The sequence below is a fragment of the Amphiura filiformis genome, chromosome 17 (assembly GCF_039555335.1).
Source record: "Amphiura filiformis chromosome 17, Afil_fr2py, whole genome shotgun sequence".
NCBI lineage: Eukaryota > Metazoa > Echinodermata > Ophiuroidea > Amphilepidida > Amphiuridae > Amphiura > Amphiura filiformis.
Window position 1 is genome coordinate 48,814,729 of NC_092644.1, and position 26,936 is coordinate 48,841,664.

Genomic DNA, 26,936 nt, shown 5'->3' on the forward strand with positions numbered 1-26,936 from the left:
ATAATTTGTAGGTGATGTTTTAATACTTTTCTGCACACCCACGAAGGCAAGGCTGTTATTATGCTCTCATGGTGGTCAATGTATAAGCAGTTGTATAGGTTCTTATTCTTCTTAATGGAGAGAAAGCTGAATTACTTTGGCCATATTGTCAGGAAACATGGAGGTGTAGAAAAACAGATTTTGCAAGGGGCTATGGAAGGCCGACGAGGAAGAGGACGTCCACCAATATATTGGACTAATGACGTGAAGCTGGTTTCTAACCAAGGAATGCAAGGTGCAACGCACTTGGCATCAGATCGAGTGAGATAGCGTACTCTTGTGAAGACCACAGCAGCGCTACACGGCGCCACCTGTACTGACACAAAGAGAGAGAATGATAAAGATACTTAGGTTGTTGATCCTTTAGATCTGATTCTGTGTTGTTTCTGCTATTGTCAGTGTTTTCATTATGTCTTCATTATCATGTTGCTTCCATCTCTTTTCTTCTGTTTCTGTACCTCCTCTCCTCCTTCTCATGCTGCTCATCTTCTACTCCTCTCCTCTCTTCTCATCCTACTTCGTTTTCTTCCCCTTCTCCTCCTTCTGCTTCTTATTCTGTTTTATTAGATTGGATACACATTACTCCTACAGACACCCATGTGGTAACCAAAGCAAACCTTATGTTCCATCATCCAATCATTTAGCGGATGTAATTAGTATGATTAAGGAAATACAGCATTTCTAGGGACATGATCACCCTGATTCGATTGATTAGATTTTGATGAGTAGACTGGTTGAATGAGTGAGCATCCGGGCCATGACTTGAGATATCAGTAGAAGACTCGCTGGAATATTAAGGAGAAATTATTGCATTGACATTATGCAACCTCCAAAACGGGAATTGTCAAGCCTTCGGAATTTCTGGCGGTTCATTTTGTCACCAATTCCTCCTTTTTGACAATTCTTAATGCTTCAAAAAATAAGAGTTGTCACGATTCTGCATTGCTGACAGTCATATTTGTAAATGTGCTCTTCCTCCTTGACAACTATCTTGTCAAATTGTTGAAAGGTTGACAATCGAGTTGCTCCCGAAATGTCAACACCTTAAAACTTGTCAACATTTGGAGAATAAATTTCATTTACATTTAGTTCACTATATAACCATACAACTCAATCACGCCAATGCTGCGTCAAAAACATCGGAATTGTCAAGTCTTAGGAATTTTGGAGGTTACATTTTGTCACCAATTTCTCTTTTTTGACAAAGCTTCATGTTAAGCTGTCAAAAATTCCGAAAGGATGAACACTTTCGATTTACTCCCGAAATGTTAACACCTTAAAACATGTCTATATTTCGGGTGTTCTGACATGTTACTAAACAACATGTCAGAATCATTGACTTGGTCATTGTAAGTAGGAATATTTCCCAAGCAATTGTTCAAAACTTCAGACATTTGTATATATCCAAAAGCAGGAATATTTAACACTTCGATATTCAACTTTTGACAGACTTTACCAAAACCAGTAGCCAAGACTTTTATGGGTTTTCATTTCAAATAATTCTATTAGCTGTGGTTAAGTATCTTGGGATATGTTATCAAGCTAATACAATTTGTCGTGTTTGATTAAACCACAATATGGGTGTATTTTTTAACTCATGAATATCTTCAGTTCTTCTTAACTTAGAAGAACATGGAGGTACACTTGACAATAATGATAATATAAGACATAATTAATACACACATGCAATTTTGTTTGTTTAAATCGTCGCTCGGTGTGGAGACATTTGTCTTAACAACAAAACCAATACAATCTTTGTATTGATTGTTGAGTTGCTCTTTATTAGCGTTGGGTTACCATTCGTCCTTCTGTTATTGTTGTTGTACAAAAACAATAGGGACATCCAGACGAATTACATCGATGCGGATTACTGTAGTTAGGCGATCCATGAGACGCTTACTGCGTATTTGGTCTAGATCTTGACGGCTCAGATGATTGCGGATCAAAATATTCTGTATAGACAAATTTAATGAAAATTAGTGCACGGCGAAGGCGACGTACATATCCTCAGTTCACTAATACAGGCTTTCCTGAAGCAGGTCTCAACCGACTACGTAAAAACAAACTCACCATCATGGATAATTATGGTCACCAATGTCTGGTTTCCGTAGGAGCTGGTATTCGTTTGTGAATTTGCGTTAAGGATCGGAACATAGATTAGTTTTGTCTTTTAAATTTGAAAAGGGACAACTTCGTTAAATCATATTATTTACTGATTACTAACTTTTCCATTTACATCTTACAATATTGAATAAAATATTGTACAATGAAAGCGCACAAATTTTTGTCACAAGGTCTAAGACATGCATCATAATTTACATCATTCTTGGTGGCGAATACTCCTATATTATTATTTTTCTTGGATTGCATTACTACAATTGGTGAAAACTCCATACATTATTTCTTGGCCCAAATCCAATTTTGTTTAAATCGTGAAAATGTAAAATGCAAAGTCTTAATATAATCATAACCTAAAAACGTGTGCATAAACATAATCATAGTCAATAACAAATTAAAAATGGTCCTTTCTAAAATGTTACCCTTTATTGTATCTTGGTCATAGTAATTTCCATGTCTGGCCACGCTGGTTGGAGGCGTGTTGTTGATATTGAGCCTAATTAAATGTTCCCTTTTAAACATGCATAGTACTTCCTACTCTGGTGTTTTGATGAGAGAATATATTAAATAGTTCCTTTCCATCGCGATCATTTCTCCATTAAACAGATCTGGATAAAATCAGATCAAATCTGCGAAATTAAGAAGAGTGCATCATTCGTTGGTGAAAGAGTTATACACTCTTTGCGGAGGGAATTTGACTCCGGAGTGCTTGGAGAAATCCATCATAACTTCCTTCAGGAAGTGCCAGTCAGTTTTTCATGATGAAGGGGTGTTCTTTCTCTAATTGCTGTGTGTTTGTTTGTTTTTCTTGTTTGTTTGTTTGTTTGTTTACCCAGGTTGGTCCGTGAGGGACACATGCTAATCCATGGGAAATCCATGGACCATTCCAAGCTCATACAATAAATATGCATTTAAGCCTGGATATAGCCAGTGTAGGCTAATAAGATGCTGGCCCAGATAGCTTTGATAAACAAAGCAAGAAATGGAAGAATATAGCAAGGAAAAGGAGAAAGGGGAGAAGGCCACTCCCAAACACAATTGTACAATTTTACTCTTAGCCCTTACTTCATATGAGAAAGGACATTGGAATTCCAATCTCAAGCCCCGATGCAAAGGCTTTGTTTTTATATGAGAGAATTATTCAATAATTTCAATTCTTCTCCGGAAATAACGAGACAGAAAAGCTTAGCTGCAAGTATCGTAGCGACACAGAACTAAACTGTGATGTTTGATTGATTCAAATCGAAAAAGGGACACGAAACTCAAAGTTATTTATGGTTGTACATATTTCCAGCAATATGTCAAACAGTTTACAATCTTCTCATAAAGAAGAACGCAATGTAATAACATTACTTCGAAAAAAATCTCCTAAAACTGCATAATAATTTTTGTCAAACGAAAAGAGACAGAAGAGTGAAGATCGTAAAAGATTTGATGTTTCACAATCATTTTTAAAGACATGAGTTCAAAGACTCAAAACCATGAAAACAGCCAGCTTATTTAGGCTCAATAGTCTGCATATCGTTATGATACATAGAACAGGTTGAGGAAGTTACTTGACAAAAAGTGAAGAGAAAGATTAAGATCCTGATTGTCAGATTAAGTTGCTTCATCAGTGACAATACAACGTCTTGACTCATCCCATTCTATATGTGACTATCTTCAAGACCTTAAGCCAAGTTTTGAAAACCCAAATAAACGTTTTGATGTTAAATCGTAAATTTGAGTAATCCATAAATTGATATGAACCATATATCGTGACTGTGAGGAAATCCCGCGCCTTATATAATGACATAAGAGGATGTAGCCATCCCGTTACATTCACTAGGCATTCATGAGACTGACCTAAAATGATGTCTTCACCTTCTCTGTCTTCTCTGAGTTCGTGTATGATGTGATCATGTCTATACTACTTCAGTGGCGTTAAATTTAAAACTTGCAGATTAACAACGGGCATCCATTTTGACCAAGGAAGTGAATTGTTCTTTCAAATCAGCAATAAACGATCCAGCTCATTGGTTATATAATTTAGATCAATTTATATCAGACCAATGATCTTGGTCGTTTCTTAAAATTAGTCATGAAAAGACGACCCGGATCATTGTCAAATCTCAATCGCTCTGTGTGAACGATTCCAGTGTAAAATCAGCTATATCGAAATCTGACCAATGGTATTGATTTAAATTCAGTCGCTTACAGGCCCGTACGCAGGATTTCATTTGGGGGGTGCTGATTTTGAAAAAGTGGACTTTTTCCAAGGGGGGGGGGGCAATTTTGTGAAAAGTAGACTTTCTTCCCAAAATTTGAACCTTTTTTGTCCAAAAAAGGATAAAAAACCTGATTTTTTTTGCTCGCTACGCTCGCGAAATAATTAAAATTAACCCAAAACGATCTGTCCAGGTAAATTGATAATTGTGTGCATACCCACGTTAGAGCCCGGAGTATTAAGGGTTGTGTTTAGCTATTTCAGGTGGGTAGGGGTAGAAAAAAGATTATTGCCATTTTGACCAAAACACGTGAGTATTTATGATTTGCCAAACAGAAACTAACAGAATAATACCTAAAAGTATCACTTTTTAATTATTTTGTCATAAATACGACTTTCCACCATTTACAATTATTTGTACCGGGGTGTGCCTGTTGTCAAGTCGATCAAGATTGTGATGTAACATTCCGTACAGAGGGTAATCAGTACGGCGTGAAAAGTATGGCTTCTATAAGGTTACAATAAGGAACAAACCAAAAGATCGATGACGTCCAATAAACGTAACTAGTTTCGTTTCTCAGCCGACCCCTCCCTCCATGCCAGAAACGTAATAATGAAATGTTGGAAATTTTGACATAATAATAATAATGACACATTCTTCAGACCGATGTTTTTGTACAAACGTAATCGAGTATTTTACCCCTACCCCTTAAACGAAACTGGTTTCGTTTATAAGACGTTATCGATTTTTGGTTTGTTCCTAAAACAGGTAATAGGTATGAATGGCCGTGTAATCGATCTAGAGAAACCTGTCTCGCTGTCATCTTAAGCTGCATGGGTGTCCCAGAAAGATCCATACCGGGAAAGTTGAATTTTGTAGGTAGCATTGTTATCAGTCGTATTGTTTTGAGTTCTAAATATTACATATATTTAGCTTTCTTGGTAATTTAAGATTTTAAAGATCGAATGTTTCTAAAATAAATTACAGAATATTGCGTACAATGGTGAAGTTTAAGTTTTGACAATACAATCTATTATGAAAATAATGAATAACCGTTCAGCACAAAGTTATTTGGAAAAAGTTTTGCAGCTAATTTTGTTATGATCTATCGATTACTAGCATGCAAGGTATAAAGGATTTGTTAAGCTTGATTGACCTAATACTGCATGTGTCGTCTTTGGCGGCAGTTTCGAAAATAATTATTGCGGTGTATGAGTTTCATCATTTGAAATGCCGGCAGAGATTGATTTAGGGGCCTATTATAAAAATATTATAGAGAAGATTCGTCCTTGTGCCACAGCATGTATTTATGTCCCTATTGGCAAACACACAACTAGGAAAAGGTGAAGATTACATTTGCAGCAAGTTTTTCTTAAACAAGTTTTACCCTCTATAAGAATTACATTTTTGGCGTAAAATTGATCGTACATTTTTTTTTTAAATTCAGCACAAATATCGGGACTAATATTGAAAACACATGAAAAAGGTCACTTAAATCAATATTAAGAAGAATTATTCAGTGTTTCAAGCTCTACATTTGTGCCAAATTTGGTGTATCTCCTTTGACAACTGAATGATTTCTACACTATATTGCAAAGTACGTCTACGTCTGGGCGATAGTGATAAAGCAGGTCAATGTCTGGTGCTTATGAAGCCTGTGCTGTAAGTTACACACGTGCAATTTTGTCCAGTTTTAAGAATATCAATATCACGCCAAAACGAATCAAGTTTTTGAAATGAAAGTAACACAATAAGTAGGTGACATTTATGTCATTAGAGAGCTTGCGAAATGACGTTACTTTAACTTTAACTTTAACGTCTAGAGGATTATAGAGGATTATGTATTCAAAACCAAGGTGGTTTTGAATACATAATCCTCTGTAATCCTCTAGACGTTAAAGTTAAAGTTAAAGTAACATCATTCGCAAGCTCTCTATTGTATTCCATGTACCGGTACTAAAATTAAATACACTGTTGATTAATTTTTCAAACACGGTATAGATCATTCTGGAACACCCTGTATCTCAGAACTGTCCTTCAACACAGGTGGTAGTATACGGTTATATTGTTCCGGTCCATTTATGACATAGCCATCCTCATTTTAATACATGATAATACAATAAAACATGAGATCGGTTTGAATGGTTGTGGAATCAAACTAGAGACCTGTTCCTTTGTCACCTTTATAGACCTGATAAATCAAGCGGAACGATTCTTGTCATATCGTTTTACAGAATTGGTCGTATTGCCAGCGCTGCAGTGTTAGTATTAACTTTGGGCTTCTTATGAATTGACTGTCAATATCTTATACTAGGTATACATTAAAACTCAAACGGGAGAAAGAATCGCGCATACGCATGTTAGAACATTTTCAACAATGTTTTAAAATTGTATATTACAATGTATTTACATTAACATTGTACCCTAAATAACATGGACATTTGGGTGATATGTTGATGTAGTTACGGGCCATATTTAGTGCCGATTTGTCCCAATTTGCTTTTGACTTGCCTGGCAACACTCCATAAAATATGGCTAGTCGTGTGAAGACAAAGTTGAAGACCTAAAGGAGTTATATTCGTTCTCAAATGGAATCATTATGAAGATCGTAAGTAAAAGTAATATAATAACATAGCGCTATTAGCTCGCCTATGAACCTTGATATTCGTTAGTTAACCGGATAAATAACTTCGGCAAAACTGACAAACTTGTAGGCCCCCTACCAAAATTGGCGTTAACTCGTTACTGTCGAAAATGTACAAAATATGGCTTCCGTGAATCTGAAAATATTGATATTTCAAAATTGGTTAATTGTATTACCATAAATCGAACACGGACATGCAGGATGGTATCTCCAGAAGTCTTTTTTTTTAAAAAAAAATGGAATTTTGTTGAATTTAGAGTAACAAAATAACATGCGCCAGACAGTGGTCGACGAGACTGTAAAATCAGGTAGAAGTTTGTATGTTGACGAGCTTCGAACATGCCTTCGTCGCATTCCGAAGTCACAAATATCTATCATAATTCTTATTTCAAGGTCCTGTAAATACCTCAGCAAAAAGATAGGGTCATCGTCCAACACGGACTGCTCGAAAAGAGTTCACCTATAAAAAACTGCGTGGGCTGTTATGCGTCGTTATATGTACAGGCATATTTGAAGAATTTCCTATCAACTAATAATATTAAGATTGCTAAAATATTAATCTAAAGACTTCAATCTTTCATGTGCACCATAAATTTTGCACCTGAGATAGATATTGCTAGGCAAAATTTCACAGCAAACATTGCAGTTTTCTCCCATTTCGGAGATATTTGAGACAATACAGCTCGACCCCTTAAACCAAACTATAATGAAATAATAATAACTTTAATCTACATTAATCGAATTATTGCATTTTAATATGAGTCACAAGAATCAAGGAATGTATCAATGTAAAATTGTAGATATTATCAGCAATGTAAACACGATATGATTATACGGAGACGGGGAAATGGGGGAGTCCGTCCGCATATCAACTCAAATCAAAACATTTTCCAGATTTATTTCCGCTACATGCTACATGTACTGATTTGAAATTAGGAATTAATATTATTTGGAATACATGACTGGATCAATTCAGAAGTAAACCATAAACTGCATAAATAGTTAGTCATGATTAGCCTCATGTAGAATGGTATTACAAATCGGATGAGGATTATTGCAAGTATCAATATTGGGAAGAATTAATTGGAAATTGTAGGTCATGTTCTAGATTCTTAATATTATTTTGAATTTGGAAGTGAACTTAACATTGTACATGCTTATAAAATGGGGTCTTTATATTGTGACATTCTATCAAATAAGTGCACACGGACTCTCTATTATAGAGGAGTAACCTTTCAATAAAAGAAATGTCTGGCTGCTTTTCAAGTTGGCATTCTGAAAACGACAAGAATTACAGTTGCCAATGTAACGGAAAGAAGACTGGATTAATCCGGCCCGTACGCAGGGGGGGGGGTGCGACCGCACCTCCTCAAATTTGCAAAAGTATACAAAAAGTCCCAAAATTTAAGAATTTGTGAGCGTAGCGAGCAAAAAAATCAGGTTTTTTGGTCAAAAAAGGTCCAACTTTTGGGGGGGTCCACTTTTCACAAAATCGCCCCCCCCCCTTTGGAAAAAAAGTCCACTTTTTCAAAACTTGCACCCCCAAAAAAATCCTGCGTACGGGCCTGGGATTAATACAATTACATGAACAAAAATTCACATAATTGTCTAAAAGAGCCTCTCAAATTGAGGATTTCCAATTTCCAACTTTTATCATTGAATGTCACTGCATGTACTAATCTTTTCATATGATTACATAGACCTCAAGCTCAATCATGAAAGTCTACATTCATTTGATCACTGTTTATCATAATACCTAATTAGAGGATACAGAATGTAATGATGAAGACATCATTGTTCATTCTCCTCCATTCAACATGAATGTGATAGGACTCAGACGTCCTAACTTGTCATTTGGGAAGCATGGGATTTCCTCATTGTCCCATCCTATGGTAATCATATCATACGTGTAATGAAATGAAATTACGGAGCCTAAAAAGTGGGATGAGTCAAGATTGTGTCCTTGTCATTAGCAATATCTTTGTTTATAATACAAACATTATATAAGTATTCTACTCTAAGCAGTGTAGGCCTACCGACAGGGGTAATATAGTCCAAAATTTACCGAGCGAGTTGAGAAATTGGACAAGAAGAATTTCAGACAGACAGACAAACAAACAAACAAACAAACAAACAAACAAAACAAAACAAGCAAGCAAACACGCAAACAAACAAGGATATAATAATTAATAATAAAAAATAGACGCTTTTAATCATTAATATCATTACCGATATTTTTTTTTGGGTTCGCAGTTTTAAATTCTCAATGGAACCCTTATACATGAGCAATGAAATTATGAGCCATCCCTCAAACCATATTTTTGCGAATCATCTTAAAAGCTGGATTTTCTATTATTTACGAAATAAAGACTGATGATGATATCAGTCTGATCAGAGAAGATGTAAGGATTTCTCTGGTCTGATGCAAAATATGTCAGTGATCAAAACAATGCGGTCAAATTTGTCAAACTATTGTTGTCGATGCTCCGGATGTGTATAATCGGCGGTGCATGTATAGGCTACTGTAACAGTGGTATAAGGCAACGCAAAATGTGGAAAACGTACACTGCCACTACAATTGCCCTCACCATCATGACCATGCTCACTGTAATCCGCAGTTATCCGGTCAAGTTATTAGATCACCATTCAGTGTGCAGTGGTTTACAGCAACTCTGGCAGGAAAGTTGTCGGAACATTTCCGTACAGTTCTTCTGTAAAAACTATACGTGAAGTTCCCAAAGTATGGTAGCACATGGGCAGAATATGAAGGATTTGTAAATCTTTTACAGAAAATAAAGTATTTGTACTGACATATTATATTACAAAATAGTTCCGGCATCAAAGTTGCAGGATTTTTCCGTAAAAGGCGCAATGTAACATCATGATAATGCTAAATTTGGCTATTCTAGTGACAACCTCTGTGGAAGACATGACCTTGATCCAGGGGCGTAGCCAGCTTTCTTGGTCAGGGGGGGCAAAATAAAATTTTTGGGGCACAGACGAAAAAAATTGCAGTTGCATCATACAATACATAGAGACTGTATGTCTTCGAGCTTCCCGAAAAGGGCCTTATTGGGATGATGTGCGCGCGTAGCGCGAAAAAAATGGTATTTTACACTATTTTCGGCCATTATCCGGCTAAAAAAGGGCTTTATTGTTACAATGTGCGCGCGTAGCGCGGAAAAATTTTGTATTTTACACTATTTTGGCCCTGAATTTTGCTAGAAAAGGGCTCCTTGCCCTTTTCTTTTCCTTTGCCCTCCTGATTTTCTCTTTCATTTTTTTGTCAGAGGGCACTTTTTCTTTCATTTTTTTTTGTCAGGGGGCACTCTGCCCCCTGCCCCCCCGCTGGCTACGCTACTGCCTTGATCTTCCAGACAGGGATTCTAGATTTAGAATGGAGTCACCTATATTCACCAATCTGAAATTTACGAAGATCATGTCTTATTAGCTAATTCGCAAGCTCAACCGCGAATAAAGCATTTTCAATCCCGCCATCATCTACCTTTTTGCATAGGCCTACCTGAAAAACAAACAACATAAATACACATATTTTGGGGAGCACCAAGCTTTGAGTGCCAGACACGATCCCCATAATCAGATCTAAAGAACGGGCATGACTGAATGAAAGGCATATAGATCTACAAAATTAATCTAGGCCTACTTGGCTCAACTTTCTATCTTCTCAGTCCCAACTTCTCCATATCAGACCCGATTTATCTATATCAATCGAGATTTGTCCATATCAGTTTCATGAGAAATTCAATAAATGGCCGGCAATACCTATACTGTGAATATACCAGCCGTCTTTATCATATAGTACAATCATTGACATGTAGGTCGTATAGGCTTGTTCTATGGGCCTATCTAGCCCATCATCTCTCGGTTGTATCAGCTCAAATTACTAGTATTGGCATGCTTAAGATAACAAATATCCCAACCAATCTTTCAACTGCTTAAAATCTAAGCCAATACTACGAATAAATAACAAACTCTCCTAGGCCTCTTACTTAATAGGCCTACAATAATACTACGTAAGACTTGTAAAATACTTTAAAAACATATTCTAGATCTACAATATCGATCCCCCGGTCACAATTATGTATAGGGCCTAATTGGCTACAACTGAAATCGTAAACTTCGGAAATATATAGGCCTACCTAGGCCTGTGTGTAGGCCTACGAGCATATTCGAAAATAATTTGGAACATCAATGCACTGAAATATGCAACGTCCATAACGTCGTGTCGAACATACATTGATAAAATATAGGCCCTACTCACTGCTCTCTAAAGATTCCCTGTTCTCCCTATTCTCTGTTCAAACATATAGGCCACAATAATTTATTCAACTTATTTCATAGGTGCAAAACTAATACATGATTAATCATTTCTATTGGATGCCAGATGTCTTCTCTGTCTCTTCATCAACGTCCGAAATATTAATTCGGTATTCAGTCCATACAGTATCATTCTTTCTCATCGTATTAGGCTTCCGTGATCTAATCTATAATCTCCCTTATATGATAAATACCTGTTCGAAAGAATCGTCAGCACAAATAATTTGCAGTTATCACACGGACATATTTCTTCCTATACCACCTGATAGGTAATCTCTCATAGGCTACACACGTGCAAAATATAGGCCCTATACCGGGGCCCTATGTCATATTTATCAATACAACCGATATAATGGTTTATTGCATATCGATATCATCTTGTTTTCGCCTTCAGAACTACCCCTGAGTGTGACATATATGTAAACATGGTAACCTACTGATGTTATATGTATGCCTACTCATTCGCCCAACAGCTAAATCCACTCCGAACTCGTTTATGACCATGCGGTCTAGCTAGCTCAGGTTGACTAGTATGAATCCAATATCTTGTCATGGTTATACCACCATTGTCTACGCAACGGTAAACATGGTCCATTCAGTGTAGATACAACATTGCTATCTAAAAACCATTTCGGCTTCTGAATGCTCATGAGGCTTGTATGCATATTCATGCATTCTATAGCTATGCAGCTAAACACCGCGTGTCGCATAAGTGTTACTTATTCAGCATTTCTCAGCCAATCTTGCTATGCAGATACAATGCGGGTTCAAATCAGCCCATGCAGTCTATACGCCTATATTCCTTACAGCTAGACCCTATCGGTCTAGTTACATTCCACTTCAGAACTACAAATAGCTATACAGCTACTATCCACTTCAGAATTATACTAGCTATCCAGCTATTTAGTATATTTTCCGCTTCAGAACTATTTCTAATGCCGTAAATCAGTACGGTACGGTACATGGGTCTAGGCCTAATATCTAAGCCGCGTTGCGACTTGAACAAACTGCCCATGAAATCTAGAATCAGCTAGAGCCTATGGCTGCTTGAGAACTGTACATCATGCGTCATGTTTAAGAATATTTAGCTAGACATATATTAGCCAAATTACGTGTTCAGATTAGGCCTATATGACATACATAAGGCCTACCTACAACTACCGGCCTACAGTAGTTACGCAGTTAAAATTGCATGCACCCCGGCAATGCACTTCGTCAGCACTGCACTGGTCAATAAGCCAGCACGATTCATATATGTATCGCCATTATAGGCACTGATGCACTGATCCATATTGAACTGTCCACCATATTTTGCACCGATACCATGCATGCTTTGATTAGGCCTACCTATTGTCCATAATCTCATCAAGCTATATTTATTTAGCAGAACAATATCTGCTGCAACATTATCATAATGAATTAAACTGTCACCATCACCATGTCATGCACAGGCCTACCATAACATTATTGTTGCGAGATAAACAACACAAAATGCCTATAGGCTACATCTTGAATCTGAAATTTCATCTGATATTCCTGATTAAACTATGCTCAATAGAATCGACTCTGGAGTCTAAAAACTTTTAAAATATTAACATGCCGGTAGAAATAAGCACGAAAGAAATACAGAACAGCAGCAAAAATGAACTGTACACTGTATAGGCCTGTAGGCCTAAATTAATTGCCTCCGTAGCTGAAAACTGCAAACTCACGCAGATCACGCTCTCCAGTCAGTTCACGCTTAATTGTGCGCAAACACTTGTGTTCCCAAAAACTAATCAGTGCTAATCGTTTTAATAATAAGCATCTAGAATCTGGAAATTAATCCATACAGTTATCTAATCTCTAATCCAACCCAAGGTCAGGTTATTAGGCCTACTACATCAGGTTACTTCTTCCTGTAATCCGAAACTCCATTAATTTTCTAGTCTATGCCATACTGATCTTAAATTCTTCCATCTCTATAAATTTGAACATCGTCATAAGTCAATCTCAAATTTCTGACCAGGTACCGTAGACTATTATGGACCACCGTAGGCCTACCTTTAGGCCTAGGCTATCTGAGAATCTCTACGTTGACTTAAACCACAGTACAGATACTATTCATCATACTATATTCTCAATTAAACACTTGCACCATCTGCATTGAATTGATCGATCCGGAGGATTATAATCATCTTCCTTCCCCAAAAAGTACATGTCATAAACCAAATAAAACAAAATGCCCGAGTCTGCAGGACCAACAAGTGCCTCCGCACGAGTCGACCGAAAAAACAACAAACAAAACAAAAAGTTACGATAATGCTAAACCATGTCCCTGTTTAAAGAAAATTCTTGTAAAACTAAAAATACTACTGTAACCAGATAGTAATTATGTTGAGCTTATTCTGTATATCTTTGCTGAAACACTTGACAATAAATATAATATTGAGAGAATATACTATAGTAAAACTTCTCCATCCTCATTAACTGCCTCAGCGTGCTCAAGCAGTACTCGATCGATATGCACTAATTTGTAACACACTGTGTATTTATGCATGATCACCATTTCTGCAAGACATGATTATATCCATATACAATAGCCTTCATACGATACCTGACCATGATGGCATATACATCATGCCTGCACATTGTCATGATTAATGATCTAATTTCATCTAAAGCTTTGTTCAGATATAGAGGTTCCAAGGAATTGGAAAGCTCCCTAGATATCGATTCGAGACTCAATCTCCTAACTTAATCACATTGTTAGCAACAATAATCTATAAGCTGTTATCCATTATCTCGGTCACTGCACATAACCTTATTTAAGATTCTTGTTGTAGGCCTTTTAGGCCTACCATCCGTAATTCGTTCTATATCGAATTGTAATGGTCTCTATTAAAAATTAGACAAACGACCTTAAATATTACTTAGTTGGTATATCCCAATGTCAAAAGCCGAATGGATATATAATAGCATGATATGCAGAGGTAAATACCTTTATAACAACTTAGGAAATGAGCTTACAATTTGCGTAGCCTATATATAGGCCTATACATTTCATAACCAATGTAGCATGCCTGGACATAGGCCTCGGCCTAGATAAAGAAAATATTAATCGAAATAGGCCAACGCCTACAGAAATATCTTGGACCAATAGAAATATCATTTCACGATTATTCCATATACCATTTCAGTATTGAAATAACCCAAATTTGCTTCATCATCCTGTTATGTTTCTGATTTTGAACTGAACTGGCCTTAGCGTAGGCCAATATAAATTTTGACCAATGCAGCTGCGCAATGATCATCCGTATGACAATATTATTACCACGGGCCTTTATTATCGCCCATTCTTCACTACATTCAGACACCGCTATTTATGTAAAAGTATACCCAACGGTTTACAAGAACTGCTGTTCTAACTGTGTGTAAAACGGTATCAATAATTACCACATCCTGTATGATGTAAATCACGATGCATAACTAAACCAGCAACTCTCATAAAAGAAAGTTTATTACGTCCACCACTTAACACATCATTGAATCGATAATGCGCGCGTAATTTGTGTACCCTGCACATGCATGTGATTTATTATATAAATCGAATAATCTTCTCACTATTATACACATGGGTTTCACCTTAACATGTTGGAACATCAATAAGAAAAACAACATGATCGAAACACCTCCAACAAGAACAATTCCTATCATAGGGCCTACTCTAAATCTGAATAGGCCTACATCTCACGCATGCAGCCAGTTTGACGATATCTATCAATCTTGAGCAGTTTTCTCAGCGAATTGCTCGCATATTTAATAGGCATACCTTTTTTCCATCATCTTTGACCATGTTTACGAATTGAGTTGAATCTTCTGATTTCATACTGCCGTAGGCTTACTTAAATTCCCGGTGAAATCAGTTATCTATAGCGCTGTCCGGAATCTGAATCCTAATTTCATGCAGAAACCCAAACATCAGTGGCATTCAGTATCATGCATCATGTATTGAGCGCAGCTGTAAAGTTGCACGCCCGTGTCTTTGGCTATCAAACTTAGTCAGTGATCGAATCATCCCATGGATGTATTCGCCCAATACACTCCTTGCTCACCAGAGCATATCCTGCACATTATTATGCAAATACGCTAGCTTTAGCTACTATTGAAAATATATTTCCATACAGTGTGTATGAATACCAAATAGACCATTGCTCCGCTTATTCTCTGGGTTTATTCTACATTGTATGGATGACCGTTAAAAAAAATTAACAAAAACGAAGTGGTTGTTTATTATCACACTGTCATAATTATTGGTCACTATATCTTCAATGATGTTAGCATCTCTTGGTTGGATGACACTAGGATATCCGACTCCTGCCATACAGTTACGGTATGGGATTTCCGCAAAGTCCCTTGGCATGACATTGTCGATATAATAACACAATTTCACTGGATTTCCTATGTCAGAAGTTCAAGAGGCTACACGCAATGGATATTATTATTATTTTAATCGTTGTCTTTGATATGGATATCATCTGTGAAGTATTAATTTAGATTTGTATATCCTATTTTTACTCTTATGTTAGCAATAATATTAGTGTTTTCACTCTAATCGTTTGTAACCACTTTAAAGGCCCATTCAGTGATTTGCTCATTCGGACAATCGTAAAACTCATCAACATTCAGATTTTGGTACCTTTGTCATTGTCATAAATGTGCCAATATAGCGTGTTGCCAGTGGTTCAACCAAAAGCCACGTATTTAAGACAAAATGAGGCGTTTTACAGGAATCTGTAATTTACACTGACAGTATAATATGACCTTTACTTTTGAGCAATTTATAAAAAGTTTTAATTTTTTTTTACAGTTGGGACTTCAATATATAACTATATACATGTATAATTTAATGTTTACATTACAACATCGATATTTCTGTTAAAAGCATCGTCATCGTTAATAATTTATTTTCCATCTTCTTTATTTCTCCTCCAGGTGAGCCGGAATTTAAATATGTAGCCAATATGCACGGGAACGAGGCTTCTGGTCGGGAACTACTTTTATACCTCGCGCAGTATTTTTGTGAGCAGTACAGACAAGGCGATAGCAAGATTACCAGATTAACAACACATACCAGAATACATCTATTACCGTCTTTGAATCCAGATGGCTTCAATAAAGCCTACCAAGTATTTAAAGCAAAGGTAGGTTCAGGCTTCCCTGAAGCCTTACAAATTATAAAATAATCAAAGGCGTAATTGCATGATTAAGACTGTCCCAAGTTAGAGTTAGATTGGTAGGGTTAGGGTGGAACTATAATTTCACCAAATCAAAAGATATAGTGATAGTTGTCAGCTTCTATATGAGTGTCAATGATATAGATCTAAAAAATTGCTCTTTACTTTTAAAGATTAGGGACGAATATCATAGACTGAAAATATCGGTCTAGTAGAATTTTATCTAATTCAATTGAAATGTTTGGACCCAATTTTTGATTTGTACCTGGATCTCAATGCTATATAGATTGATTTTCAATCTATGGAAGTTATAGATTATATTCCTTACAATCTCTCAATTAATATGGTACAAAAAGGGGTTTGTCAAGTTGTCACTTTTTTCAAACGTCTATGTAATGTATGGTGAGTTTGTGTCTTATTGATGACCAATTCAGTGATTTTGAAGACCCTTGTCTTTCTGCCAAAATGTCATGGTTATGAAGTGAGCCCCCAGAGCCCCAATACATAAGTATAAGATTTGATGTTCATTTACACATATACAAGAAAGCACTGTTATCTGTAGGTATTATATATTTTGAAACTGAATATAATTGAATAAGCTCCTACCGGATCAGGACGAGCCAGCCGCCGCGCACAAGTTGTCAAGACCAGTCTTACTGCTGCCTCTTCCTCCTACCCCTATCAGACTCACTAAGTTGTCAAGACCAGTCTTACTGCTGCCTCTTCCTCCTACCCCTATCAGACTCACTAAGTTGTCAAGACCAGTCTTACTGCTGCCTCTTCCTCCTACCCCTATCAGACTCACTAAGTTGTCAAGACCAGTCTTACTGCTGCCTCTTCCTCCTACCCCTATCAGACTCACTAAGTTGTCAAGACCAGTCTTACTGCTGCCTCTTCCTCCTACCCCTATCAGACTCACTAAGTTGTCAAGACCAGTCTTACTGCTGCCTCTTCCTCCTACCCCTATCAGACTCACTAAGTTGTCAAGACCAGTCTTACTGCTGCCTCTTCCTCCTACCCCTATCAGACTCACTAAGTTGTCAAGACCAGTCTTACTGCTGCCTCTTCCTCCTACCCCTATCAGACTCACTAAGTTGTCAAGACCAGTCTTACTGCTGCCTCTTTCTCCTACCCCTATCAGACTCACTAAGTTGTCAAGACCAGTCTTACTGCTGCCTCTTCCTCCTACCCCTATCAGACTCACTAAGTTGTCAAGACCAGTCTTACTGCTGCCTCTTCCTCCTACCCCTATCAGACTCACTAAGTTGTCAAGACCAGTCTTACTGCTGCCTCTTCCTCCTACCCCTATCAGACTCACTAAGTTGTCAAGACCAGTCTTACTGCTGCCTCTTCCTCCTACCCCTATCAGACTCACTAAGTTGTCAAGACCAGTCTTACTGCTGCCTCTTCCTCCTACCCCTATCAGACTCACTAAGTTGTCAATACCAGTCTTACTGCTGCCTCTTCCTCCTACCCCTATCAGACTCACTAAGTTGTCAAGACCAGTCTTACTGCTGCCTCTTCCTCCTACCCCTATCAGACTCACTAAGTTGTCAGTTTCTTGACGAGATGCTGAAAACTTGCAGGATGAGTCAAAATAATTCGTATCTATAACCTTCACCTTGTCAAAAATTACATTACCGGTGTTACAATCATCAACCTGAGATATAAATACAGGCCTATATCTCATATGTACAGTATCATTTCAAACTGATTCATGGATGAGCATTATCTCACGGATGAACAAGTGGGCCACATCGTGTTTTCATAATTACGACATTTGATGTTTTAAGGTGGTATTTGAAGCATTTTGGAAATGCTACGAAGATGTCGTACATTACAAGTGGTTGTATATATGAATGAAAATTGTACATTTCTGTCAATGTTAAATCAGATTTACAAAAACGACATGCTATACACGATACTCATATGCATGCACTTATCCATGAGTTATATACTCATTTGACAAAAAAAGCTCTTCAAATCAAGCATAAAATTTTAATATTCCTCACCCTTACATGTATGGACAAAGGTACTAATATCAAGTTTTGTTGGTCAACATCTATACTGAACTTGACGTTTTGAGATATCACTAAAAAGTATAATCTGTATAGCATGATATGAACAGATATTTTAAAAATAAGCCTCATTATATCAAATGATAAACAAGCATTAATATTGGGAATTAATATGTAAACAACAATAAACAAAGCATTTTAAAATATGATGATCATAAAAATGGTTGAACCAGATTTAATTAATATACTTTGCATGGATAAAAGGCAGTAAAATATCTGGGTTTGGTTGAACCAGATTTAATTAATATACTTTGCATGGATAAAAGGCAGTAAAATATCTGACCGATCTCAATCTCATCTGCAATTTCAGGTCTGTGAATCTTCAAGTTTGGTTCTTGTATGTACAAATTATATTTACCTTGATCCATTAGCCTTTTCGAGATATGGCGGACACGATAGGGTGGCGCTGCACGAAGTGGATAAAGTCTTTTGAATTTGCCGGGTTTTACCCAGATTGAAGACTGCCCTCCTTTTGTTTACGCCATACTTCGAAAACGCTAAAAGGTATTGTTCACATAGTTCTGAAGAGATACCAACTTTTCTTTTCCTTATGTCTTTTTTTATTTACAGGGTAAAATTATATTTACCTTGATCCATTAGCCTTTTCGAGATATGGCGGACACGATAGGGTGGCGCTGCACGAAGTGGATAAAGTCTTTTGAATTTGCCGGGTTTTACCCAGATTGAAGACTACCCTCCTTTTGTGTACGCCATACTTCGAAAACGCTAAAGGGTATAATTGTTCACATAGTTCTGAAGAGATACCAACTTTTCTTTTACTTTATGTCTTCTTTATTTGCAGGGTAAAGTACCCTCCATGTTGGGTCGAAACAACGCCAATGGTGTGGATTTAAATCGAGATTTTCCTGACTTAAATAAAGTGATGTATCGGAATGAGAAGGAACGAGAAAGGGCAAATAACCCCTTATCATCCGTTACCATGGCAGCCAAAGGAACAATCAACATCGATTTTGAAGTAAGTTATCTTTTCATACTATTACTCTTGTATATAATTATTTCTGTGAGCCCAGCAAACACGTTTTACAAAAAGCGCAACGTTTAAATGTCAGGTTATATAAAGGGTGAAAACGTTATATAACATTCAAACACATATTTTTGAAAACTTTTAATTCAATGTTATTTTAATTGATTGTTGACACTGTGTTCAGGAAATCGATATAATGAGAACGTGAAATGTGAAAAGGGCAAACATTTGCATATGATTTTGTACATAATTTCAAGAATACGTACTAGTATTATTTTGTAATAACTGTATACAACATAATACAGAAGCCTGTGTCCGTTACACTTCGACTTCATCTCTGGCCAATTTTCCTTCGGTCGATAATGTTTCACTGTCTGTAACCACATTGCAAAGTGAAAATAATATGCTTCAAGTGAGTTGAAGTATATATGTAATGACATTTGTTGATCAGGTATCACAGTGTATGGAATATTTAAGCCACTAGGACTAATTACCTCATGTAATTTATCTCTTGTTTCGTTACCGCTGTTAGGCCTACATAGATATATCGCATCGAGACAACAGCGAGTTCGTTTGGAGCATAGGAATTTATTTAAATCCGCACTCTCAATAGAAGCATTGTAATTTACCATTGTCCATTTTATCACTTTGATTCCATTTTCATTTTACAATATATTTTTACCAAAGTTGTGAAAAAGTGCAATTTTCCCCAACCGCTGCATGCAGGGTATATATACCATGCATATGAACATTACAATCTCCATGGGTTGGGCGAGGTTTTTTACTTGTTGTGTAAATCATTTTACCTAACCGGTTTTTACCCAATGTTCTAACAGTGTATATTATTGAATTTTTATTTTGTTTCTACAATATAATATTTAAGGTAAAGGTATGACGGAGCCCACCTACTTTTACTTGACGTTTTTCAGACTCCCCTGAATTAAATTATTGTGGGATTTGTCACTCCATCTTGCACGAATCTGCTTTATCTTCCCAGCACTATACTGACGCCGGTACCCATGTTACACACCTGGGTGAAGAGAGACATTATAGGTTAAAGGACCTTGTCTTCGAACCCGCAACCATCCGATTATGAGTCAGATCCCATACCGGCGCTAGGCTACCGTGCCCTTTATGCAATAATGCTAGACAAGATAAAAGGGATGAAATTATATTCTTTCAACATATTCAAATCTTCTGCTAGTCAATTTACACTTTTAATGTGTTTATAATTTAGCATGGACTAAAACAAAAGTCATATCGCGTATTTTGAAGGTGGTTAAACTTGACTGTGAACTTGGAGAGATAGTTTTGAGTTCCTCCAGGACATGCGTAAATCCTCATGAGACCACCTGAGATAATTTTATTAAGCAACTTCTTTCCACGTCAGACCAAGTTGTCAATGCCAATAATTATTCACACTTTTACTGTTGTCTTTCCACACGCGGTGGCTTCTTCGGACTTTATGACGAATTATTATAAAGATCCAAATGACCTCAAATAACACACTTGAAGGGAAATGTTTTGTTGGTAAAATCCCCAAATTATATAAGGTTATGGAGTGAAATTTGTGAGAACAACTAAAGGCTATCATGGCTAATACCTTAAAATCATACATTCATTTATTGAATCAAAGCAAGAATTCCGGGTACGTATTATAAAGTTCCATGCATGTAACACCACCCTATAAAACTCTTCGTGATTGGAGTAAGGTACACGACACTGCACTGACGAAAGCAGTGATATTCCAGAGATCTTGACTTCCTGTCACAAACTTTGGACATTATCTAAAAAGAATTACTGCGGTTAATTTAAACGCTGCTTCTGCATAATCTCATGGAATGATTTTATAGTTCCACATTATTTACCTAAAACTTCAGTAACTTCTTTATAAAATATTTAGGTTTAGCCTTTTTTTTTGGTTTATTACACGTTTTATGATCTCAAGGGAAACTCATGGGTTAATCATAATTCCTCGGGTCTCAGCACTCTTATGTTCCCAACGGAGAAAGAGTCACGCTGAGCTAGCGTTACAGTTTTCATGTTTCGTGGGTTTATGAACTAGCGGACAAAAATCAAAGTATGATTTCTGTGACTATATTGATAAGTTGTAGCCTGTAATTTAAAATGGATTATGAAAAGAATTCATGTATAATGTTTGACGCTAACGGAGAACAAATAAATTAAAGAAAAATATATTTCATATGGTCTTGACGTTATAATGTACAAGTAGGCCTATATGACGAATAACAGTCTATACATGAACGTAAACCTGAACATTGATTAAAAAACCACCTGAAATTTGCTAGGGAATTGGGGGAAAGCGCGTGTTTTTTAGAATAATGCAAAAAAATATATGACGTAATTGTCTATGTCAAAATAATTGTTTTTGTTTTTCCTTTGTGTCCATTTCTATATGAATAGTCTGTATCCCTATATTATACTGGCCTTTTGCATGTTTGTGTGCTGTCTTGTCACTTTGCCTTTGATAAAGATCCTGCAAAGATCGAAAGCTCAGGCCCCTAAAAACTTCTAGATTTTACTAAACAGGCTATTTTTGTGGATCAGGATAAGCAGTTCCCAACGCTTTAACTTCAAAATAATTGTAAAATTAAAAAAATGAATGAGGTTCTCATTTCCTTGCTTGCCTTTGAATAAGTGTTACTGATGAGGCTTTATGACCTTTACATTTTCAGACTCATGCACTAATTTTGAAATGTATCGCGATGACAAGTTCTCATTTCCTTTGGTGTTGATGACCCTTGCCCATTATCACCTTATCGCACCATCTTCACTCTTAGGTTCCTGCTAATGGCTCCATTCATTGCATTTTGTCGCTTTGCTAGATTCCTGAGTGAATTTCAGCTTTTGCGTGAAGTCGATTATTTCATTGCGGATATCGGTAAAAAAATATGAAAGATTTGAACCTGTCAACAACCAATCCAAGAAATATACGCTTTGCTTTATCAGTTTATAGTTCAGACGCAATGACACTATATATAATTAAGTCTTTCGTCAAGTTGCAAGTAAAACGTTACTAAGGACAGTTCCGCTTACATAATACTGTATAAACTTTCAATATTTGAAAACTTGAAATGCTGTGAAATAAATGTCTCAAATTTAATTGACATTCGTAAACTGAAAAAGAAAGATGCGAAGTTTAACATCAAAGGGCATTTAATACGATATTCATTAATTTTCGGATTTGGCCTTAGTCTGTATATATAACTCAAAATGGGCTACGAAATAGAGGTTCTAAATAGAACCTTTGTTGTCCTCTCAGGAGAACCATCCCTCTTGAACCAAAAAGGTTCTTTGATTTTAAAGAACCGAAAACAGTTCTGATGTATCACATTTTGGGGCCATTTTCGATGGTTTTGGAACCATTTGTGGTTCTTTAGAGAACCTCTAAGGGTTCTCCTGAGAGGACAACTTTAGGACCTTTTTAAAACCTTTATTTCTTAGAGTATATGTGCAATAAATGTTTCTTCACACTTCGAGATGGAATATTCGGGAACGTTTGTCCGAAGGGGCATTAGTTCAAAAAGGGTTATAGGGCATTTTAGGTTAGAATTGCGGTTAGGGATAGAGTTAGGGTAAGGATTAGCGTTGGGATATAAGTTATGTTATAGGGTTATGGTCAATGTAATGATTAGAGTTATGGTTAAGTTTACGATTTGGGTTACACCACCACCACCAACAACATGGTTATGTATTATAATACGATACGATTTAGGGTTAGGATTATAGGGCTAAAGTTATTGGTTGGGGTTATGGAGAGAGTGTGGGTTAGGTTGGGGGCAATGATTATAACGTCCCTTATTCGGTTTTGGGACTAATGACACTTGAGGAGTGAGAACTAATTATACCTGTAACCAAATATTCCTACATGTACTCAATCCGTAATACACTTCAATTGCTTGTCAGACAAAATAATTTTGTTATGGACAGTGGTTAGGAAACATCAATTATTTGCATATTATCTAAATCTAACCAAAGGAACACAACGAGGAATGGCAGTTATCAAATTTGACCAAAGTGTCCAATAACAGGACAAAAATGTCGAAAAAGATGAATTCAGACAAATTACGCGGTTAAAACCAACATACCATCTGCTCTTTATAAATTAAAGAGAAAGTAGATATAATTGTGTGAGTTTTTAAGGTAACTTTAAGACTCAGTTCCGTACAGATTATGATAGGAAGTACTGGGACATTTCAGTGTCTTAGACTTGTCGCATATTGTGGCGAGATAACAGTAATTATGACAGAACGGTTACATCAAATATCAAATCTGGATGGTTTCTCTGGCGAAATTATCCCATCAAATCAAAACTAGATGATATCTGTACGTAATAAAATCAACAGCGAATGGTTTCTGTACATGATAAAATGATAATAAAACAAATGTGATTTTACACAATCGTGCTCTGTGTTAATTCAAAGTCCTTGTTGAGAATCTATTTAGCTTTATGTATGACATTTTGGTCGTCTGCGTTCGATCAAGTTCATTAATATTGCGGTTATTTTAGCCGCAAAGTGCCAAATTTGTCACTCATTTATAATTCAAAATCAGCCAATTCATTTGAGGTTAATCCTTTTGGGAAGTTTACTTGATTTTATTCTTATATTGCACAGGTTTTTATCATAAACATGCATGTCTACATAACAAATTTGTATATTTTGGCACTTTTGCATTGACTGAAACAACTTCCTTAATTCCTTAGAATACCAAAGTTCAGCTTAAAGAAAGTTCAGTTTCATGTTAATGCTCTGCGTGCTAGCATGCGCTTCAACGGAAAAAGTTCAGGTTTGAAATATTTTCTCAAAATATCAAGAGCTATCTTAAGAACTACTGGATCAATACTAGGCGAGTTTGTACTAATATTAATGCATTTTTCATGATGATTCCAAATATGGTAATGAAAATTTACATTTCAAATTTTGAATTTAAAAAAAATTGAAACTTGTCGGCTGCAGTCGACACCCGCGTGAGAGAGTTAAAGCAACATTAATCCCGAGCTATATACTTCAACAGAACATAGACATGCATGATTGTGTAATACTCACATTTTTTGTTTTATAGGTAATCAACATCTTTTGAGTCTACGAATTATTATTTTGTCAAAATTTGCTGTGTTAATAAAGATTGATTGAACAACTACAAACGACCAAAACTACAATCTTTAGTGTTAAGGGACTGTGCACTCTCAGAAATGCATTTATCATATATATAATACGTTCTGTAACTTCTAATTATTCATTTATGCTATGTAAAAGTATGCATTTTTGGGAAGCAAATTATTCAGATTTCTTTTATATATCTTGCATAAGTAATTAAGAAGTTAGGGACCGTTCACAAACACTTGTAAGGGGGGGGGGGCTGATGCAAAAAAAAATTATCGCGAACATTTTTCGGGGCCTCCCCTTTACAGACCTCGAAAATTTCAGGGCCCCCCTTTTTGACATGAAAATTATGGGTCAACCCCATAGAAAAGCATATACACTCAATTTTTTCAGGAAAATTTGTGGTCATTTTTTTCAGGGCCACCCTTAGGATGGTCAAAAATTTCAGTGCCCCTTTTTGCATCAGGCCCCCCTTACAAGTGTTTGGGAACGGTCCCTTATAGCACTTTTAATTAATGCATTTCTGAGAGGAGAGTGCACAGCCATGTTAAAAAGTAAACGATTAGTTTGAATTTTTCATCTTAAAACTTACATTAGACCTATACTTGTTTCTGCATTATTATTTTGTCAAAATGTCTCCATATGGACCATTTAACATACATGTCAAGTTGCTTCAATTTATTAATATTTCCTTTTTATTCCTACTCCGATAAATTTAACATGTGCAACAAGTGATACTGATTATCCTGCCCATCTTTCATCCATTAATTCCAGATTTCATCTATACATCTATTCCAGATTTCACCTCATATCTTTTCATTTAATCTATTACAGACTTTACAACCAGAAACAGAAGCCATCGTAAAATGGTTACGAGAATACCCATTCATCCTGTCCGCTAATTTGCATGACGGTGAATTAGTTGCCAATTATCCATATGACAAGAGTCGAACCCGTCACTATGACTATGCAGCTTCACCAGATGATGCAGTATTTAAGGATCTAGCAGAAACCTATGCTAAGAAACACAGGACAATGGCTAAGAGAGACCTCCATGTCCTGAGACTTTAGGTTACTTCAAAGGAGGTATTACAAATGGGGCTGATTGGTACTCAGTTAACGGAGGTATGTATGTCTTGTCTTGTCTTGTAGGTGTACTTCCCACGCCCCAAAGTCTTGTCCTGGAACCTAGGATTGATTGCAGATATCTTGTCCTCTTCTGTCTGGGTTGTCTCAGTCTTCAGCACACTAGACATTGGACACTCGGTGGTGTAGCCAAGGGTGTGTGCATATGGACAGTCACCTCCCTGTGGGCTATCTATGTAGGATGCTGGCCAACGCGAAAGTTTAAACTTTTAAGCCTTTGACCATTTTCAAAACTTGTCCCCATTGAAAATCGCCTTTCCACCTTTAGCTCTAGGCCATCTCTGAAAAAGAACCCTAAAATTGAACTCAACAAACACTGACAAATTAGCTATTTCCAAACATACATAATAAATTTGTCAGATATTTTCCCATTGCTATGAGATAAACAAAATTACCATTACCATATATATTGATGAATATGGTTAGATTCAATGGAATACATACAGTGGTGGTGGTTGTGGTGGGAGTTCCCTCAACTTCTCCCCCAATTTGCGCCACCAGTCAAAAACCAAAATTAATCAAATATCCCAATTTTTGGGGGGTAAAATGCCAAAGTTTCAGACCCCCCCATTTCCCATGGAAAAGATTTCTGGTCCCCATGATATCTAGCACAGTTGCTTAACTTATTAGTTTTCTAAAATATATTGTAGCACGATTATGTTAAAACAAGAATGAGTATTTGCATTTTACAAATGGGTCACTAGAATCATTTATATTGAATAGCCATCGCAGTTGTTGGCACCCATCCCTCTATCGCCTGAATATCTAAGGCAAATTGCAAAGTATACAAAGCCAAAGATACCTGTAAGGAACTGTCAAGTGGTTGAAATGAGAATCATATTGCTGCAATTTACCTAAATTGTATCTTTAAAAGATCATCTGGAAAGGTTAAAAGACAATGTAATTACTGTATATAACTAAATTGATGTTTCAAACTTAAATTACCACATACCATTTTTACCCTCAATGACTAATTCTGATATATATTCCCTTGCTGACTCTCCACAAGGAAACAATCCATTTAAATCTATGTAGCAAT

At 36.5% G+C, this 26,936-nt stretch overlaps 2 protein-coding genes across 2 annotated transcripts in view; one reads left to right on the top strand and one right to left on the bottom strand.

Moving 5' to 3' along the window:
• LOC140137905 (carboxypeptidase E-like) overlaps positions 1-26,936 on the bottom strand; it is a 90,005-nt gene that overhangs the window by 27,636 nt on the left and 35,433 nt on the right.
• On the top strand, positions 16,292-25,849 carry LOC140137904 (carboxypeptidase E-like). The gene is made up of 3 exons (XM_072159711.1): positions 16,292-16,529; positions 19,443-19,616; positions 25,586-25,849. The coding sequence occupies exons 1-3, from the start codon at positions 16,350-16,352 to the stop codon at positions 25,820-25,822; spliced, it is 591 nt and encodes a 196-aa protein (XP_072015812.1). The 5' UTR covers positions 16,292-16,349; the 3' UTR covers positions 25,823-25,849.

Excerpts from the sequence above, each read along its gene's own strand:
- LOC140137904 (XM_072159711.1), top strand. The coding sequence starts at position 16,350 with ATGCACGGGAACGAGGCTTCTGGTCGGGAACTACTTTTATACCTCGCG. Across the intron at positions 16,530-19,442 it reads ACCAAGTATTTAAAGCAAAG|GGTAAAGTACCCTCCATGTT; the intron begins GTAGGTTCAGGC and ends CTTTATTTGCAG. Across the intron at positions 19,617-25,585 it reads CAATCAACATCGATTTTGAA|ACTTTACAACCAGAAACAGA; the intron begins GTAAGTTATCTT and ends AATCTATTACAG.